The sequence below is a fragment of the Hemiscyllium ocellatum genome, chromosome 14, assembly GCF_020745735.1.
Source record: "Hemiscyllium ocellatum isolate sHemOce1 chromosome 14, sHemOce1.pat.X.cur, whole genome shotgun sequence".
NCBI classification, from domain to species: Eukaryota; Metazoa; Chordata; class Chondrichthyes; order Orectolobiformes; family Hemiscylliidae; genus Hemiscyllium; species Hemiscyllium ocellatum.
The window spans coordinates 28,066,176-28,086,896 of record NC_083414.1 but is presented as its reverse complement, the minus strand read 5'-3'; the positions used below and the strand labels follow the sequence as shown (position 1 = coordinate 28,086,896).

At 38.7% G+C, this 20,721-nt stretch overlaps 1 protein-coding gene across 2 annotated transcripts in view; it reads left to right on the top strand.

Moving 5' to 3' along the window:
- Positions 1–20,721, top strand: part of nup210 (nucleoporin 210) — a 107,499-nt gene that overhangs the window by 70,385 nt on the left and 16,393 nt on the right. For both annotated transcript variants that reach the window (XM_060835549.1, XM_060835550.1), the window contains exons 27-33: positions 235–366; positions 550–708; positions 5,140–5,231; positions 9,177–9,351; positions 11,744–11,919; positions 18,170–18,390; positions 18,478–18,614. In XM_060835549.1, coding sequence (XP_060691532.1) covers positions 235–366; positions 550–708; positions 5,140–5,231; positions 9,177–9,351; positions 11,744–11,919; positions 18,170–18,390; positions 18,478–18,614 — 1,092 coding nt within the window. The remainder of the gene's footprint in view (positions 1–234; positions 367–549; positions 709–5,139; positions 5,232–9,176; positions 9,352–11,743; positions 11,920–18,169; positions 18,391–18,477; positions 18,615–20,721) is intronic.

Below are 20,721 nucleotides of genomic sequence, written 5' to 3'. Positions count from 1 at the left end.
CTCAATTAGGAAAACAGAATTCCTCTGGATCATTGAATAAGTTTGTTAGAGTCATTTACCTATGCATTTTTATCCTTTATTATCTTGAATCTTAATGCGTACAGGCAACAAGTTGATAAATTCAGGATAATGAAAATTCAGTGATCCATTCAGTTGTCGACATATGCACTCTGTTTGAGTTTGGTAACAGTGATTGATGTCACATCAGTTCTGATTAATTTTCTTCATTCACAGATGCCTGTCTATGTAATGGGAATTACAAGCAACCAGACACCATTCGCATTTGGTAATGCAATTCCAGGACTAACATTTCATTGGTCAGTCACAAAAAGGGACATTATTGACCTTGAGACCAGGCATTCTGAGGTAAACTAAGTTATTGTTACAGATATATACATAAAGTAATCTCTATGTTATTTAAACAGGTATGTACAAGCAACTGAATATAATCTTCAAGAAATGTACACTCCTACATTGAAACATTGCTTTTATTTTCTTGTTTTGGCTTGTTTATGCAGAATTTCATACTTTTATTTTGTGTTTCTCTAGGCATCTTTTCAACTTCCAGCAAGTAACAACTTTGCAATGTATGTGTATAGCCGATTGAAAGGCAGAACTGGATTGAAAGTAGTTGTAAAAGCTACAGATCCAGCAGGGGGACAATTTGAAAATAATGCCAGAGAGTTATCTGATGAAATGCAGATTCAGGTACTGCATCAATCTACTTGTCACTTTTTTTTGTCATTACTTCATGTCATGTCATGCAAACAGTGAAGGAAGACAAAGTATATTCTTAAAATTGAGCAGGAATAGAAGGCAAATGAAAACCAAACTGGAGATTGTTTTGCTGCAAAGTAATACACATCATTACATTTTGTTGATTTGTATATAGAGGAAAAACCATGCATCCTAAATGAATTGTTTACAGATGTTAGCTTTTCAAAAAGCAAGTTACCCCTAAGATTTGTCAGCACAACATCGTGGGCTGAAGGGCCTGTTCTGTGCTGTACTGTTCTATATTACAGAGGCAGTAAACTCTGAGAAACCAGATTAATTTAAATTAATCACCATCTTGCCATAAAACATCTAAGATTATGTTAGTTACTTACAAGTGATAGATAGCTATTGAAATAACCCAGTTAGTCATAGAGATGTACAGCATGGAAACAGACCCTTCAGTCCAACTCGTCCATGCCAGCCAGATATCCTATACTAATCTTGTCCCATTTGCCAGCATTTGGCCCATATCCTTCTGAACCCTTCCTATTCATAGACCCATGCAGATGCCTTTTAAATATTACAATTGTCTCAGCCTCCATCACACTCTGGCAGCTCATTACATCTGGACACCACCCTCTACATGAAAAACTTGCCCCTTTAGGTCCCTTTTAAATCTTTCCCTCTCACCCTAACCGTACGCCTTTAGTTCTGGTTTCCCCCAATGCAGGGAAAAGACCTTGACAATTGACCCTATTCATGTCCCTTATGATTTTATAAACCTCCATAATGACAAGTCATTTGATGGTAGGAGGAGGAGGAGGAGGAGGAGTTCTGCAGCTACAGATGGCATTCTTGAATATTTGTTGCCTCTCTGGTACCAGGACAGAATGCATCAGCTGAAAAATGAAGACTATTGCGTGAGGTGAAATGGGCCATCTGTTTTTCACATTAGAGCCAATGAATGAAGGAGTAGGGTTAAGTTCCATCAGACAGAGTTCTAGCAATTAGACTAAAATATTAAAGAACAGAGCCTCAAAAGATGATCATCTCTGGATTGCTCACAATGCCATCTGCTTTAAGTACAAAAACAAGGTACTGGAGACAAATGCATGATCAGAGAGGTGGTACAGTTGCAGGAACTTCTAATTCCTGCAGTCTGCCATGTGAAATCTTGTTAAATGCATGTAGAAACAGTCACGTCATTACCCTTATCAATCATACTCACTACTTCCTCAAACACTTCAATTGAGTTAGTGAGAGATTACCTTAACTAAACCACACTGACTATCCCTGATTATGTTTAACCTCTCCTAATAGCACTTAATCCTATCTCTCAATATGAACTCCAGCAACCTGCTAATGACTGAGGTCAGACTGAGTGGCCTTTAATTATTTGTTGAGAGTGGAGTGTTGGAAAAGCGCAGCAGACCAGGCAGCATCCGAGGAGCAGGTGGATTGACATTTTGGGCAAGAGCTTGAATTTTGTTGAAGGGCTTTTGCCCGAAATGCGATTCTCCTGCTCCTGGGATGCTGCCTGACCACTTGTGCTTTTCCGTCACCACATTCTCAACTCTGATCTCCAGCATCTGCAGTCCTCACTTCTCCTACCATTATTCGGCCTATCGCTTACATTTTTGAATAACCATACAATTTCTACTGACCTCCAATTCTCTGGTACTTCATCTGTATTCATAAGGATTGAAAATGATCCTTGGTGCATCTGCTATTTCCTCCCTGCCTTTAATAGTGTAGGATACAATTCATCCAGCCCTGATGATTTATCCAACTTTGAGGAGGTCACATCCTCCAGTACTTCCTTTCTCATCATTCTTATTTGGCTAATATTTCACACTACTTTGACAAAATGTCAACATTATCACTTGGTTTTGTGGAGACAAAGACAAGGTATTCATTAAGAACTGTGCTAATAACATCTGCATTCATCCACAATTTACCTTGTGCATCAACGTCCAACCCTTTTCCCAATTATGCTTTTGTTCCTAATGTATTGATGAATAATCTTTCAGATTTTCCTGAATTTTTCTTGTAAATATCTTTTTGTATCCTGTTTACTTGCCCAATTTCTTTCCTTACTCCTGTATCTCCTATACTCCAAGCTTCCTAAAGTATCAATTTTTTTTTAAGAGATTTTCATTGCTATGTGTTTTTATTTTTTCCCTCCTGCTTTACCTTACGTGTATGCTTCTGGATAAGCAGAGATTCTAGATTTGGCAGTACCGTTCTCTTTGTAGATATAGGTCTACACTGTCCTCTCTCGAATGTAAAAGGTCACAATGATTTCCACTGACTTCCCTTCAAGTAGCTATCACCAGTCCAGGTTTGGCAGATCATTGCTCAGATTTGTTAAATTTGCCTTCCCCCACTTTAGAATTTTCACACCTGTTCTATCTTTATCCTTTTCCATAATGATACTAAATCTAACTGTATTATGATTGCCGCCTTCCAAATGGTCACGCACTTCTTTTCGTGTTCCTGTCCAGCTTCATTTCCTTAAAATTATTTGGGAATTGTGCTTTCTGTTGTTGGGCTTGTCATATGCTGGCTATAAAAGTTCTCTTGAACACAATTAAAGAATTTTGTCCCCTCTTCCTTTCACACACACTATCTCCCAATTCAAAGTTGTGTAATTGAAGTCACCAAATATTTTTCCCCGATTTTATTTTTGCATTTGATGTGCCTATCTATTTGTTCCTCTTTGAGGAAAGATTTGGTGGCTTTGGAGGCAGTTCAGAGGAGGTTCACTACACTGATCCCAGAGAGGGAAGGGTTTGTCATATGAAGAGAGATTGAATAGTTTATGCTTATACCCTCTGGAATTTAAAAGAATGAGGGGAAATCAAATTGAGGTATTCAATCTGACAAAAAGGTGTGGATAAAATAGATGTGGAGCGGATGATTCCTTTTGTGAGGCATTCTAGGATGGGAGGTCATAGCCTTAGGATAAGAGGTAGCAAATTTAAAAGTGTTGAGGAGAAACTACTTCAACCAAAGGGTTGTGAATCTGTGGAATTCGCTACCCTAATGTCTAGTGGATGTTGGGACAGTGAGTAAATTTAAGGAGGAGTTAGACCGATTTTGAATTGGTAGTGGGTTGATGGGATATGGAGAAAAGGCAGGAAAATGGGGGTGAGGAGCATATCAGCCATGATCAAATGGCAGAGCAGATTTGATGGCCTGAATGATCTAATTCTGCTCCTCTTAACTTATGAACTTAAGAACTCAAGAACTCTCTCCCAGTATCTGAAAGGTGTATAATTCTTGTGGTTTCGGAGCAAAATCTAAATGGTCTCATTTGATGCTTCATTTACTGTATCATCCCTCCTTGCAGCTGAGAGATTCTTTAAAACAAATGTTCATCTAGGACACATGCTGTGTCCATGGCCGTCTGTCTCAGTGCAAAATGTACACATCACTGGTCAAGCTAAACTCCTAACATTTGAAAAGAATCTATCCTTTCTAAAGTTGTAGTAAAACTTAACAATATTCTCTAATCAGCTTCTTTTCTGTACTGAAGTAAGGGAGGTGATAACCTAGTGGCATTGTTGCTAGATTATTAATCCAGACACTCAGCTAATGTTCTGGGGACCAGGTAGATGGTAGAATTTGAATCAATAAAATATCTGAAATTAAACATCTGTGAATTTGTTGGAGAAAAGCCCATCTGGTTCATTAGTGTCCTTCAGGGAAGGAAATCTGCCATCCTTACCTGGTCTGATCTGCATCCTAAACAGGCTCTCAGTTGCCCTCTGAAATGGCATCATAAGCCATTCAGTTGTGTCAATTGCTACAAATTGTCTTCAGAGGCAACTAGCGACGGGCAATAAATGTTGGCCAGCTAGCAATGTCCTCCCCTATGAGCTCCTCTTCAGAGAACACTATCGTGGACACCATTAATTCCCATTTGTTGGGCTAGTTTACTCTGTGGCAATTGGGATGGATTTGCTAAAAACACATTGTGCCTTCAGTTCCATTTTGAATTATTTGAAGTGACATATCTAGTTAATCAAGGTTGCATAGCAGATTTTAATGGACTGAGAAAATTCATTCAATAAAGTACCAAATCATAGCTTTATTTAGAAAGTGAATGTTCAGTGTTCAAGAAGTTCAATGGAAAATTGAATATATAATTGTAGAAGTCACTGAGCAGTGGAAAATTGCATTTTTTTGGTGGAAAGGGGTACATGATGGTGAAGCCTCAGCACTGTCTCAGGTTCATTTCTTTGCTTGTTTGCCATTTTTCACAAATATTTTTCACATTGCTGTTCTATCTTGTTTCAACTTTGTCTGTCTGTGCTGCTCATTCAATTCCTCTTTTCACAGTATTACACGCTATGAGTTACTTGAGATTTTAGATATTACAATGCCATCAATTTTTTAAAAATTGCTTTAACTTCACAGGTGTTTGAAAAATTGCAATTACTCAACCCTAAAGTTGAAGCAGAGCAGATACTAATGTCGCCAAACTCTTTCCTGAAACTTCAAACAAATCGGTAAGGTTTAAGTATTAACAAAGTAGTAATTATTTCTGTATGATCTAAATGTCCAACAGTCAGCAGGGTAGGGGGAGAAATTAGAGTAACAATCCATTTCCTTCACAAAATATTAATTGAAGAGTTGCCATCAACATTCATTTGGATCTGGGATGAAACAAGTTGTTCTTGTATCCTGTCTGAATGTGTCACTTGTATGGAAATTGTTTCATATTGCTGTGTGAACTTATGAGAGAGCAGGACCTGGGATGTTACAACAGAAACCCCTTTAACTTGACCCTGATGATTTTGTATTTTGAATATGTTTCACTTGCATCTCTTTGAAAACAAATTTCACGTTAGATGATATGAAATTATTTCAAATTATTTGTGCTTTTTCCTTACATTGAGGTAAATATGCCATGCATTAATTAAGATCTCAGTTATTTTGTTCAATTAGTTCAATTTACATTCAAATATAATAGCTAAAAAAATTCTTCTTTTGAGTTCTTTTTTGTTCTTGGGCTTTTGAGCTTTCCTGTCTGAAACTTCTATTGCAATTCATAAAATGCTAGTATAGTATGTGAATTTTCTGCTTCAGTTATGATCACAGTCAAAAAGAGATTAAAACTTCCCCATGCAATGGTTGTAAAACATTCATCATTTAGAGACAGACCTCAAAATTTATTGCATAATCCTTGAAGAAACCGTAACATTGCCAGATCCCTTCCTTTCAGACGCAACTTGTTTTTTAACTTCCAATAATTTACTTTGTTTTTATTTCACAACTATTTTACGAAATCTTTTCACTTATAACAATTAGTACACATGGATGATGGCCTTTAGCAACTATTTATGGATTCAGTTTTATCTATTTCAGTGGATTTGCTAAAGATTGCCTCCTGAATGCGCTTTATCTTACTACAAAAGTCTTGCTATAGTGAAATTGTCTATTGTTTTTGTTTTTGTCATTTCTCCAAATCGAAATCTTAATCTACCTCTTTTTTTAAAAAAAAGCTTCATAGTGGAAAAAGAACTCCTTTTCAAAGAGTTACAACTACTACTTGGGCTATAAAAGCAGAATATGATACAAACAGAAAATATTAAATAAAGATGCAGAATGTTGGAAGTACTCAGGCCAGGCAGTATCTGTGGAGAGAGAGGACCGGTGCTTTGTGTCAATAATCTTTTACTTCAGAACTGGAGCTACGTGGGTTGTTACTATTTCGACATTTGTCTAACTTTTATTGAACTTGTTATTTTCGGTTTGCTATCCTTTTTTAAAAGAAAAGGGCTGTATTTTCTAGAGCCTAACCGGTGAATAGCACTTGGAATCACTAATCAGATTAATCTTCTGGCTATAAACCTTAAGCAAGTAGGTATGTAAGAATCCATTACAGTATTAAATTTTAAACCAAGGTGAAGATAATCAAATTTTTGAGGAGGCACTTTTGTCTTGAGTGAATATTTCAGTGTAGGTAACTTTGTGTAATTATTCCTTTGGAAGGGAGGAATATTTTGGTGTCTGTTACTGCATAACACAGACACTTGAAGTTGGTTAACACAATATAATGAAAAGTGAATGAACTATATCTTTCATTGGTTCATCCTATTAGAACTGAGATGTAACAAGTAGTGACCCTTGTTCAGAAAAAAAAACACAAGTCTGCCTTTTGCAATATATTGTAGGGGAGGCTATTCTCTCTACCTTTCCCAGGTTAAGAAGGCTAATAAAATGCTGGCCTTCATTTCTAAACAGCTGCAGTATAGGGGTGCAGATGTTATGCCGCAGTTATATAAAACGTTAGTCATCACTTTAAGTACTGTGAGCAGATCTGGGCACTATACCTTAGGAAGGATGTTTTAACTCTGGTAGGAATTCAACACAGCTTTATAAAGATGATACTTCAGGGGTTAAATAATGAGAAGAGATTAGACAAATTAGACCTTTAGTCTATGAAATTTAGAAGGTTAAGGGATGATCCACTTGATATTAACAGGGTGGATAAACTATTTCCACTATTTGAAGATTCCCGAACTGGGAGCATGGCCTAAGAATTAGGGCCAGGGCATTTAAGAGAGATGTTAGCAAGCACTTCTATGCTCAAAGTTTAGTGACAGTTTGGAATTTTCTCGTTCAAATGGCAGTCAGTGCTATGTAAATTGTTGGTTTAAATCTGAGATAGACAATTTTTTGTTAGGCAAGGATATCAAGGGATATGGGCCCAAGACAGGCAGATGGACTTATAACACAGAACAGCCATTATCATCTTGAATAGTGCAGCTGGCTCAAAGAGCCGAATGGCTTACTTCCGATCCTAAATTCTTCATTTTAAAAAAAGAGAAACAATTTAGTGATCAGTATCAATGCTTTTTTAATCATTCACTGGATTTAGATATAACAAGAAAAATGTTTAATATTCAAATGTGATTGCTGTTAAGAAAATAATGGTAGTTCACCCCTTGAACTGCTGCAACCTGTGTGGAGCAGATACCTGTACAGTGCTGTACATAGCTGGCATTCTGTGCAGAAATTGAATTTGTAAAAGTCTAAGCCGAGTGATGCAAGAAACATCCATGCTACAGAACAAAGCCAACAGACTGCACTTTTGACCAGTGCAAATGTAAAATCAAAAATTTAAATTGGCCTGAGCAACAAGAAATGAGACGACAAAGCAGCTGATAAACTGAGTTATTGAAAATAGGAAAGTTACAAATCAATTTTGTAAGAATTCTCCATGAAAAGGATTTAATAACATGGAATAGGAACCTGTTCAAAGGTTCTGAGTAAAGGTCACTGGACCTGAAGTGTTAACTCAGATTTCTCTTCACAGATGCTGCCAGACCTGCTGAGCTTTTCCAGCAACTTCTGTTTTTGTGTTGTTTATGAACACCTATATTGGTTATTCAGAAAAAAATTGCCAAAGTGTGCCCTAAGAATGCTCCAGTTACTGAAGGTTTAGTGGATGCTGTATGTGGTTTAAGTATACTTACGTACATTTTCCAGTGATGGTTTGGGTATACAGGAAGCTACTGGGGTCAGCACATAGTTGTTTTCATTGACTGTGTTCAACTATTGGATGACATTTGCCCTACATAAGGTAAATACATACCTTGGTGCTTCAACGATTATATGTGTAACACTTTCAGTATTTCAAGTAAGTTGGTTCATTTGTATTCAGAAGAAAGGAATTTAGATTTAGAATTCACAGATTTGTTTCAGTACCAATATGAAAGATCATTGGAAAACTATGGAGTAGCAGTTATGAGATTCAACTTGTCAAGAAGAAAGGCTGATTGAGGTGGTGAGGCCCATGACCAGATTGGTAAACTGCACTTGTTAAAGCAATGCAATGTATCATTTGCTATTTCCAGATAAAGCTGCATTATTGATTGGAGGGATTGTCAGCCCACACTTAATTATCTTCCTCAGAAAAAAATTTCTAGGTTACATTCATGTCTAGAGACAGATTGAGCCACAGATCACAGAGTGCAGTGCTGACAAAACAAACCGAAATCCCCAAAGTCTGGACTTTGCACTAAACATACAGATCGTTTCCATCTGTCACCAGCTACTGACTTCCTTGGTCTTTCAAGTCCTTTCAAAGAATGCTAAAAATATTTGAGGGCATAGGCTGATGGTTTCTATTTGAATAAAGTGAAGAATTACGAGCAAAAGGCAGGAGATTGGCACATAGTGGAAATGCTCAGCTAGCACAGACACACTGATCTGATTTTGCACCGTAACAGTTTTGAGTTTCCAAAACCATGTACCTGTACCACTCCCAATTCTGTGTCTCTTTCCAATGAAGAAAACGTGTATTATCATGGATGAATAGCAACAGGTGATGAACATTTAAAGGGGAAATTTGCTATTCTGTGAACTTTGCAATTAAAAATATCACCTTGTGTTTAGCAACTTGGAATTAATTTCAATTTCTCACATCAATGTTTTTTGATTGGCAGAGATGGTGTGGCCTCTCTCAGTTATCGAGTACAAGATTCTTTGGAAAAAACTCCAGTGGTACAAATGGGTGAAAATGGACTTCTGACATCTGGTCCGATAACAGGGAGTTCAACAATTGAAGTGATCTCTGAAGAGCAGTTTGGAATAAACCAGACAATCATCGTTGCTGTTAAAGTAAATATGATATTAAATGTACAAATTGAATCATTTTTAATAACTTTATTTTTTGAGAAATATTTTTATAGTTTCTGCTCTAAAGTCTTTCAAAATTATGAGGCAATGATGATCTTCATAATTTTGCAATGGAAAATTAGTTATAGAGCCATACAACAGGGAAACAGACCCTTCAGTCAACGCATCCGTGCCAACCAGGTTTGCAAAACTGAACTATTCCCATTTAAATGTCTTTAAATGTTGTAATTATAATCCCCTTTACTACTTCCTCTGGCAGTTCATTCCACATAAGCACCTTCCCCTCTCATCCTGAAATTATGCCCTCTAGTTTTGGACTCCAATACCCTGGGGAAAAGACCGTTGCTATTCACCTTATCTATGGCCCTCATGATTTTATAAACCTCTAAGATCACCCATCAGCCTCTGACACTCAAAGGGAGCCGATCCAGCCTCTCCTTATAATTCAAGTCTCCGTCTCCGGTCTCAGTACCATACTTGTAAATCTTTTTTGCACCCTTTCCAGATTAACATCCTTCCTATAGCAGGATTCCAGAATTGTATGTAGTACTCCAAATATGGCCTCACCAATGTTTTGTGCATTTGTAAGATAGCATCCCAACTCCTTTACTCAGTGTTCTGGCCAATAAAGACACGTATGTTAAACGCTGCTTTCACCACCCTGTCTACCTGTGATATTATCTTCAAGGAACTATGTACCATGCACCCCTAGATGTGTCTGTTTGACAACACTTCCCAGGACCCTACCATTATCTATGTAAGTCCCATTCTGGTTTGTCTAACCAAAATGCAACATCTCTCATTTATCTAAATTAAACACCATTTGTTATGAAGATTTCATTCTACACTTAGATAACCACTTGTTCTGACTCATCACTTTAAAAAAAACTCAACCAAGTTTGTGAAACCCGATTTCTCCTACATAAAGCCATGCTGACTGTCCCTAATCAGTCTTGTCTTTTCAAATCCTTGTACATCTAGTCCCTCAGAATCCCTACCAGCAACTTAACCATCACGAATGTCAGGCTCACCAATCTGTAATTGCCTGGCCTTTCCTTGCAGCTTTTCTTAAATAATGGCAAAACTTTAGCAGCCTTAGGTCTTCTGGCACCTCACCCATGGCCAACAATTATCTAAATACCTCTGCTAGGGGCCCCGCAGTTTCAAATTACTGTTTCCTATTGCCACCTATTCTTTCTGGCTAACCTTAGTGTCCAAGCTGGCATTTTCATCAATTTACATCACTGAAACAAATTTTGTGGTAATTTGTCTCAGTTATTTTTGAGAACATTGCAGCAACCAAATTGTGGGCAGCATTTTCCTGCATTGGCTGTGATAAGATTTGGAGCTCCTTGAGGCTGTGCAAGATGTCCTCAGATTGTAAATTTAAAGAATGGCAAAAATGGCTGCCACAGAAAATTGAATAGTAATTGTTCCTAAATTTGATCTCTGGTGCACTTGGACAAAAATTGCTTAAAGAATAGGTTGACAGTGCTACATGGTACAATATTTGTGCAATGGTGTTTTTTATAACAACATGCAAAGCTATGGGAAGACCTGCTGATAATATTTTTAAAAGCAGTATGTCAGATTCCAGAATCTCAAACTTTATCGCAAGTTTCGATTTCACAAATGATTCAGGATCCAAAATACCTGAAACTAGTTGGTTTATCTTTTCACAAACAAAGCCCATGTTCTGATTCTAAGGCTGACCCAGATGTTTGTTTGGATATTAAAATAAATGTAATATATTTTGGGGGGATGAAGGGAAAGGGGCATTTGGATTTAGACTGCTTTTGAAGTCAAAGAAGTTTTAGAGATTAGGCAAATAGCTTTTGTGCTGAAAGAACACAGCGGTTCAGGCAGTATCCGAGGAGCAGTAAAATCGACGTTCCGGGCAAAAGCCCTTCGTCAGGAATACAGGCAGAGAGCCTGAAGAATGGAGAGATAACCTTCAGGCTCTCTGCCTGTATTCCTGATGAAGGGCTTTTGCCCAAAATGTCGATTTTACTGCTCCTTGGAGCAGTATTGCTGTGTTCTTCCAGCATCACTAATCCAGAATCTGGTTTCCAGCATTTGCAGTCATTGTTTTTACCTTTTTAAATAGCTTTTGTTGTTGAAGTCTATAACTTCATTCTGCTGATCCAAAGTTTAGTTTTACTTTCAGTAGTACCGTGACAAATGAAATTGTGGCATTGCGTAAAGTGTTCATTTTTTCAGAGATTTTCTTGTCAACCTGTTCAGGAAGGTCATTATCCTCCACCTGAAACAGGAGGGACCTGAACCTGGGTCTTCTGGCTTGGAGTTAGGGACACTACTAATGTGCCACAAGAGCCTCTCTTCTCACTGTTTTCTATGGTTTCCATCCGTATAGGTTGCACCTGTTTCTTACCTGAGAATCCATACAAGTCCAGTAATACATACGTTTAACAAGGAACTTCCATCAGCCATTCCTGTTGGCATAACTCTGACTCTGACTATTCATTTCCATGACCACTCTGGTGACATTTTCCATGCGCAGAATACAATAATAAACTATGCTATGAACAGGTAAGCAAATGATAGTCATTACTGGTTATCCAAGTTTAAATTAACCAAAACACATTGATTAGTATCTGTGGTGCTTATGTATTTTAAAACTTAACTTCTTTCAGAACTTCAGTCATAAATAAATCCAGCGTTAGCCATAGGTTTAGTACGTACCTATTTGTGCTTTTGGGTGAAATTGGATTAAATCACATTTTGTGTTTTGTGTATGTTTAATGTATTGTTCTGGGAGGCTGTTAAATTTCTCAGATGTTGCTCGTGATGAGTCAAAGACTTTATAAGAAGGTAGTATTACTGGGGCACCAGCATGACAGTGTCAGGATTGGCCATGCAAGAAATGGAGAGTCTTTTGCTATTGAGATGGGGGTCTAGCTTCTTTCAAAGTAAAAGTTCCAGGGACTTTTATTGTATCGACTCATAGGAGAGGGTGTCGCTGGTTATGTCAGTATTTATTTCCTCTCACTAATTGTCCTTTAGAGGATGGTGATAAGTTATTGCCTTGAACCACTGCAGTCCTTGTGCTATGGGTAGAGCAACAATGCTGTTAGGAAGAGAATTCCAGGATTTTGACCCAAGAGCAACATATTTTCTTCTGATTGGAGGGGAGTTTGGAATTGATGGTGTTCCCCTGTAGCTGTTGTCATTCCTTCTAAGTAGAAGTGGTTATAAAGTGCTGAGTAAGCGACTTTGGTGAATATCTGCAGCACCTCTTGTAGATGGTGTCTGCTGCTACTGAATGTCAATGATGGAGGGAATGGATGTTTGTGGATTTTTTCCTGGGATGGTGTAAAACTCAGTGTTGTTGGAGCTGCACCCATCCAGGTAACTGAACTATTCCATCACACTTCTGACTTGTCGTGTAATTGGTTGGAAGGGCTTTGTGGAGTCAAGAGGTGAGTTACTCACTAGGATCCGGAGCCTCTGACCTGCTCTTTTAACTTCTATTTGTATGGCTAGTCCAGTTCAATTTCTGGCCAATTGTAACCCCCAAGATGTTGATAATGTGGGATTTTTTGATGGTAATATCATTGAGTGTTATGGGGAAATGATCAGATTGTCTCTTACTGCGGATGGTTGTTGCCTGGCAATTATATGGCACAAATCTTGCCAAATTTCAGCCCAAACCTGCATATGATCCAAGTCTAGCTGCGTTGTTAAATGGATTGTTTCAGTATCTGAAGAGTCGCAAATGGTCTGAACACTGTACAATCATCAGTGAACAGCCGACTTCTGACTGTATGATGGAGAGGAAGTTGTTGATAAAGCAACTGAAGATGGTTGGGCTAAGGACATTACCCTGAGGAATATCTGAGATATGTCCTTGAGCTGAGATGACTGACCTCCCAACAAACACAGCCATCTTCCTATGTGCCAGATTTGACTCCAAACAATGGAGAGTTATCTCCCCCGAAACTCTTGAATTCAAGTTTTGCTGGGGTCCTTGATGCCAGACTGGTCAAATGAAGGTTTGATGTTCAGGGCAATCACTTCACTCACCTCTGGAGTTCAGTTCAATTTGTCCATGTTTGAGGTCAGAAGCTGAGTAGAACCTGAACTGTGCAACAGTGTGCAGTGCTGAGCAAGTGCTGCTTGATTCATTCCATCACTTTAATGATGATCAAGAGTGACTGATGGGGCAATAATTGGCTACATCGGATTTGTGCAGCTTTGTGTATGGGACGTACCTGGTCAATTTGAAACATAGAAAACCAAACATTACAGCACAGAACAGGCCTTTCAGCCCTTGATATTGCATCATCCTGTGAAACAAACCTGAAGCCCATCTAACCTTTACTATTCCATTTTCATCCATATGTTTATCCAACGACCATTTAAATATCCTTAAAGTTGGTGAGTCTACTATTGTTGCAGGCAGGGCATTCCATGCCCTTACTACTGTCTGAGTAAAGAACCTACCTCTGACATCTGTCCTACATCTATCATCCCTCAATTTAAATTTATGCCCCCTTGTGCTAGCCATCACCATCTGAGGAAAAAGGCTCTCACTCTCCACCCTATCCAATCCTTTGACCATCTTGTACACTTCTATTGAGTCACTTCTTAACCACCTCTAATGAAAACATCCTCAAATCCCTCAACCATTCTTCATAAGACCTTCCCTCCATACCAGACAACATTCTGGTAAATCTCCTCTGCACCTTTTCCAATGCTTCCACATCATCTTATAATGTTGCGGCCAGAACCATACGCAAAACTCCAAGTGCAGCCACACCAGAGTTTGGTACAGCTGCAATTGACCTCATGGCTCCAAAACGCAATCCCTCCACCAAAAAAAAGCTAACACACCTTATGCTGCCTTAACAACCCCATCAATCTTGGGTGGCAACTTTCAGGTATCTATGCACATAGACATCTATACACATGGGCAGCACGGTGGCACAGTGGTTAGCACTGCTGCCTCACAGTACCAGAGACCCGGGTTCAATTCCTGTCTTAGGCAACTGACTGTGTGGAGTTTGCACATTCTCCCCATGTCTGTGTGGGTTTCCTCCAGGTGCTCCGGTTTCCTCTCTCAGTCCAAAAATGTACAGGTTAGGTGAATTGGCCGTGCCAAATTGCCCATTGTGTTAGGTGAAGGAGTAAATGTAGGGGAATGGGTCTGGGTGGGTTGCTCTTCGGAGTGTCAGTGTGGACTTGTTGGGCCGAGAGATCTGTTTCCACATTGTAAGTAATCTAATCTCTCTGTTTATGTACAATACCAGGAATCTTATCGTTAGCCCCGTACTCTATATTCCTGTTACTCCTTCCAAAATGAATCACCTCACACTATTCTGCATTAAAATCATTTTTCACCTCTCAGCCCAACTCTGCAGCTTATCAATGTCCTTCGGCACTATTCACAACTCCACCGACCTTAGTGTCACCCACAAATTTACTGACCCATCCTTCAATGCCCTCATCCAGGTCATTTATAAAAATGACAAACAGAAACGGCCCCAAAACAGATTGTTGTGGTACAGCACAAGGAACTACACTCAGGAATGAACATTTCCCATCAACCACCACCCTCTATCTTCTTACACTGAGCCAATTCCTGATCTCAACTGCTAAATCACCCTCATTCCCATGCTTATGTAATTTCTGCAATAGGTTTCTCTATTGTCAGGTACTTGTCATAGCTGTAGCTGTATTGGAGCAAGTTACCTAGAGTGCAACTCTTTCTGGAGCATGAATCTTCAGTCTTATTAGTGGAATGTTGGCGGGTCCCATAGCTTTTGCAGTGTCCAGTGCCTCCACCTTTTCTTGATTATCATGTGGAGTGAATCTGTTTAGCTGAAAACTGGTGTCTGTGTTGTGGGGGACCTCCTGGAAGAGGGCAAGATTCATTCGCACAGCACTTCTACCTGGTGATTATTGTGAATGCTTCAGCCTTCTTATTTGTACTGATATATTGGGCTCTTGCATCATTGAGAACAGGGATATCTGTGGCGCCTCCTCCAGTGAACTGTTTAATTGTTTACCACTAATCATGACTGGATGTGGCAGGTCTGCAGAGCTTGAATCTGATCAATTGATTCTGGGCTCACGTGACTCTGTCACTTGCTGTTCATGCTGTTTGGCAAGCAAGTAGTCCTATTTGGTAGCTTCACCAGGTTGACACCTCAATTTAAGGTATCCTTGGTACTGTTCATGGCATGCCCACCTGCATTCTTATTGAACTAGGGTCGATTCTGTAGTAACAGTAAAGTGAGGTATTTGCTTGGCGTGAGGTTGCAGCTTATCGCTCTGCTGCTGTTTCCAACACTTCATGGATGCCCCAGTCTTGAATTGCTGGATCTGTTCAAAGTCTTTCTCATTTAACCTAGTGATAGAGTCACATAGCTTGATGGAGGGTATTCTCAATGTGAAGGTGCAACTTTGTCATCCACAAGGATTGTGTGGAAATCATTCTTGCTGTCATGGACAGATGCATTAGTGGCATGCAAACTGAGGAGGATGTTTCCCCATTCACTGTTTACTTCACCACTTGTTGCAGGCCCAGTCTAGCAGCTATGTTCTTCAGAGATACGACTGAGTTAGTTCTATGCCAAAGATGTTTGAGCTCCTCATCTGTGATAATGAGATCCATTATCAATGGGAATAGAGCTCTTGGAATCCAAAAGATTTGGCATGATGTTTGACGTGAGGGGTTACTAGACTGTGTTCTGAGAATCAGTGCGCATGTTGGGAGATCTGTGTTCTAGTATTTGATCATGGTTTGGTCTTGGATATTAGGCAGGGAGTGAGGGCAGTGTGTTTTGTAGTCTTCAGTTCCAGCAGGAATAAACCATGATATTAGAATATTTGAAGTGGATGATATTATTGGTTGCTGGGATCAGGCACAATCTGAGGCAGCAGTGTCTAACCTCTACAAGAGAGATCAGTGTAGAAGAATGGAACCCATTTGCTCTGTGGCCAGTTGTGAATCATTAGCTTACAGTAAACCAGTTATATTTCTAACCATCAGTATCTTCCTGTCTGACTTCTCTGCAATTCCCTGACTATATTTAGTTATTCTATTGCAGATGATATCCATTGAAGACCTGTTTTGTTAATTGGTTTCTTGTCTTAGACTGACTTAGATCCACAAAGTGGCAGGATGGGGATGTTGACAATGGCAGTAAACAGGAAAGTAGAAATGCTTGCAATAAAAAAAATTGTAGTTATGTATAACTTTGCTCTGCATGATAGATTGGGCAAGTCAAATGTGTAACAATATCATAGAGGAAGAATTCCTGGAGTGTATATGGAATGCTTCTCTGGGCCAATAAGTTGAGGAACCAACTAGAGAACAGGCAATCCTAGATTGAGTACTATGTAATGAGAAAGGAATACAATAATTGGCTATCTAATTGTGCCAGGCTCTTTGGCCTTGATATGGTAGAATTCCTCATCGAAATGGAGACTGGTGTAGTTTTGTTTCTGAAACTTGTACATTGATTTAGAATCAGAACTCAAGGTGTGAGTTGGCTATGATAGATTGGAGAAGTTATTTAAAGGGATGACAGCTGAAAGACAATGGCAAACCTTCGAGGAACACATGGGTGAACTTTAATTGTTCATTTTTGTTACAAAAGTAAAACAGGACAGTATTGAATCAGAGGAAGAGGCATACGAATTGGCAAGTAAAAATGACAAACCCAAGGAGTGGGAGCTGTTCAGAATTCAGTAGATGAGGACAAAGGATTGTTTTAACAAAGGGAAAATAGAATACAAGAGGAAGCTGTAGGGTCATAAAAACTGACTGTAAACATTTCTAGGTATGAGAAGAACAAAAATGAAGCCAAATGTAGGTCCTTGCAGTCAGAGGGGAATTTATATTGGCTGGCGTTCTAAATAATACTTTGATTCTGTATTCACCAAGGGGAACAGACAACATAGCAACAAACATTGAAAAACACAAGTTTTAATGAGATGGAGGAACTGAAGAAAATCTGTATTAGAGAAATGGTGTTGGGAAATTGATACGGTTGAAGGCCTGATAATCTATATTCCAGAGTCCTTAAGGAATTGGTCCTAGAAATAGTGGATACATTGGTCATTATACAAGATTCTTTAGACACTGGAACAGTTCTTACAAATTGAAGTATAGCTAATGTAATCCCTCCCTTTTTTAAAAAAAGGTAGGCAGAGAGAAAACCAAGCATTTAAAACTAGTCCACCTGATGTTGGTAGAGCAAAAACTGCTAGAGTCCATTAGAAAATATTTAATAGTTGAGCTCTTGGGAAAACAGTGACAGGATCAGACAAAATCAACATGGATTTCCAAAGGGAAATCATTTTCGACAAATCTTCTGGAAATCTTTGATGTAACTAGTAAAGTTAGTAAGGGGGAGGAAGTGGATGTGCTTTATGGAAAGCCTTCTGAAACTCTAAATAAAGTCCCAAGTAAGTGATTAGCATGTAAAATTCAAGCATATGGAAATAGGAGTGGAGTATTAGGATGAATGGAGAACTGGTTGGTAGTAGGCAGGAAACAAACAGTAGAGATAGACCAGTCTTTTTCCAAATGAGAAGCAGAGACTTGTGGGGTACATCAGGGATCAGTGCCTAGACTCCAGCTATTCACAGTATATATCAATGAATTAGATGAGAGAATTAAATTTAATACCTCCAAAATTGAAAATGGCACAGCTGAGAGGAACATGCATGCAGATGTTACATCATTTTTATTGAACACAATAGAAAGGACAGAATACAAATAGAATGTGTTAATTTCATTGTATTTTTCTTATGGTTTTGATTTCTGAAGGGATGATCTGCTGCAAATTGGCAAAGGAGCCAGTAATAATACCTTTATAATAAGGACTGTGAATGTGGGGCTCACTTTGCTGAGAGTCTGGGATACCGAGCATACTGGAATAGCAGATTATATTCCTCTACCTGTTGAACATTTCATCTATCCTAACTTGCTGGAAGAAATTGTGATCGGTGATGTAATCTGTTTCAGCAGTAATCTAGTTAATCAAGAAGGTAAGTGCATTACACACTGTTTGAGGTCATGCGTACACTTAATATGTAAGTACATGATGAAAATCAGATTTTTGTCTGTATCTGCAGTTCAGTTCGGAGTTTGGAGTTCATCTTCCAGTAACATTCTTCAGATTAACCCAAAGACTGGCACAGCAGTTGCAAGAGATTCTGGGTCTGTCACTGTATTTTATGAAGTACCAGGACATCTCAAAACCTACAAAGAGGTAAAATAAAAAAACCTTTTGGTGACAAGGGACACCTGCTGAGAATGAGTTTTGCTTTGTTTTGATAGCTTACTTATTTTTGTTGAAACAGTTGGTGTATTCCCAACTGATCAATAGGAAGTATATTTCAACAGCCTACTTGTGAAGTTCCAGCTTGGTGGCTCAGTGGTTAGCACTGCTGCCTCACAGGGCCAGGGACCCAGGTTCGATTCTAGCCTTGGGTGACTGTGTGGAGTTTGCACGTTCTCCCCGTGTCTGCATGGGTTTCCTCCGGGTGCTCCAGTTTCCTCCCACAGTCCAAAGATGTGCAGGCCAGATGAATTAGCCATGCTAAATTGCCCATAGCATTAGGTGCATTAGACGAAGGGAAATGGGTCTGGTTGGGTTACTCTTCGGAGGGTCGGTGTGGACTTGTTGGGCCGAAGGGCCTGTTTCCACACTGGAGGGAATCTAATCTAATCTTAAAAAAATGTATAGTTTTATACAGAACCATTTGCATCTTGAGATGGTGGATAATAGTGTTTGGAACTTCCAGCTGAGTTCAGCTACACGTAACTGGAACAGAGAGAGTTTACTTAGCAAAAATGTATCCAATCAAGTGGAGTAAAAAAGACAGTCCTATACTCCAGTGCATTCTATCTATACAATAATTAGTGGAATGAATTGCCAAAGGAAATGGTGACTATAGATGCAGTTAGAACATTTTAAAGTTGTTTGAAGAACTACATGAACAGGAAAGGTTTAGAGTGATGTGGACCAAATGTAGCAAAGTGGAACTAGTTTTGTTGGCGACGTGGTCAGCATGGATTAGTTAGACCGAAGAATCTGTTCTATGTTATATGATTCTAGTGGGTACACTTCAAGGTTCCTCAATGTCCTGAAGTGTTTTGGGTGCTAAAAAATATCAAAGTCAGTGTTTGTTGTGAATGTCCCTCCTTGTCTAATTCTTCATCCTCTAATTTTCAAGACTTCTAATTTTCTTGACTAACTTGTCAATAAATCAATACAAATATAATGTAATCCTTAATATTCCTCCTTACTAATTGATTCCAAATACATTACTTCGTCATAGAGTGTACTGTGTAATGACTATCTTATAAGGAGAGGGAATTTTTCTGACTCTAAGCATATCATAATGATTTCCCTTAATCCTATCTTCAACACATTGGATTTGCTTGATCCTTGTATTAGTCACTTAAGAGCTGGAACATCCTGATCAGTCTTTCATGAATCCTTTTTAATATATAGAAATTCTTGTGGTAGGTTACCAGTGCTGCAGTTGGGACTTTTGTGGTCAGCAGCAAAGTAAAGATGCTTGCCACCGACGTCCAAGAAATCTGTTCATAAGAATCAAGGAAACTGTGACATGGTTAACCTTCCCCAGTGGCACTTTCAATCCTGCACGGAACTGAGAGGCTATCTTAATGCAGAGAAAATAATATGCACTTACAACAAACCAAGAAGTTAAAAAGGCTTGATATCCTTCACTTCTAATTTCTGAAATTTTAAATTTAAATGAATTATTGGATTAGCACAAGATACAATAAGCTTTCATAAAATAAAATATTTGTGAAGAAGCTTGACATTGAAGTAGTTGGCATTAACTTTTCAGACCACTGAGGGAATTTAGCTGAAATGATGAGGTTGCACCTTATTCAACTAAATATAATTTTTAAAATGGTTTTGACTGCAAATCAAATACCATAAAAATGAAAGTTCATCAATAATTTTGTTTTATGTATTACAGTCTTTTACAGGTGAATTGGTCTTTGTCAGTCCAACCTCTTGACAAGCTTGGAATCATTAGTAACTTCTGGATTTCCATGTGGGAACCCAAGATGTACTATTACTCTTCATGGAGTAATGATGACAAATGTTAACATTTTCGTCACCATTACTGCTGGAAACTTTTGGGCTTATATGTTGTACCTTAGCATTGACCTCATTAACAATCTATTTAATACCAATATAATTTAGCTTGAATTGCAATTTTAAAGCTTCAAAATACTGAAGATTCGGTCAAACTGGCAAGTTGCATTTAGAGTATGATGGATGATCATTACCAAATTGGCTTCCTTTCTGACTTTTAACGAGTCCTTTTTAATGT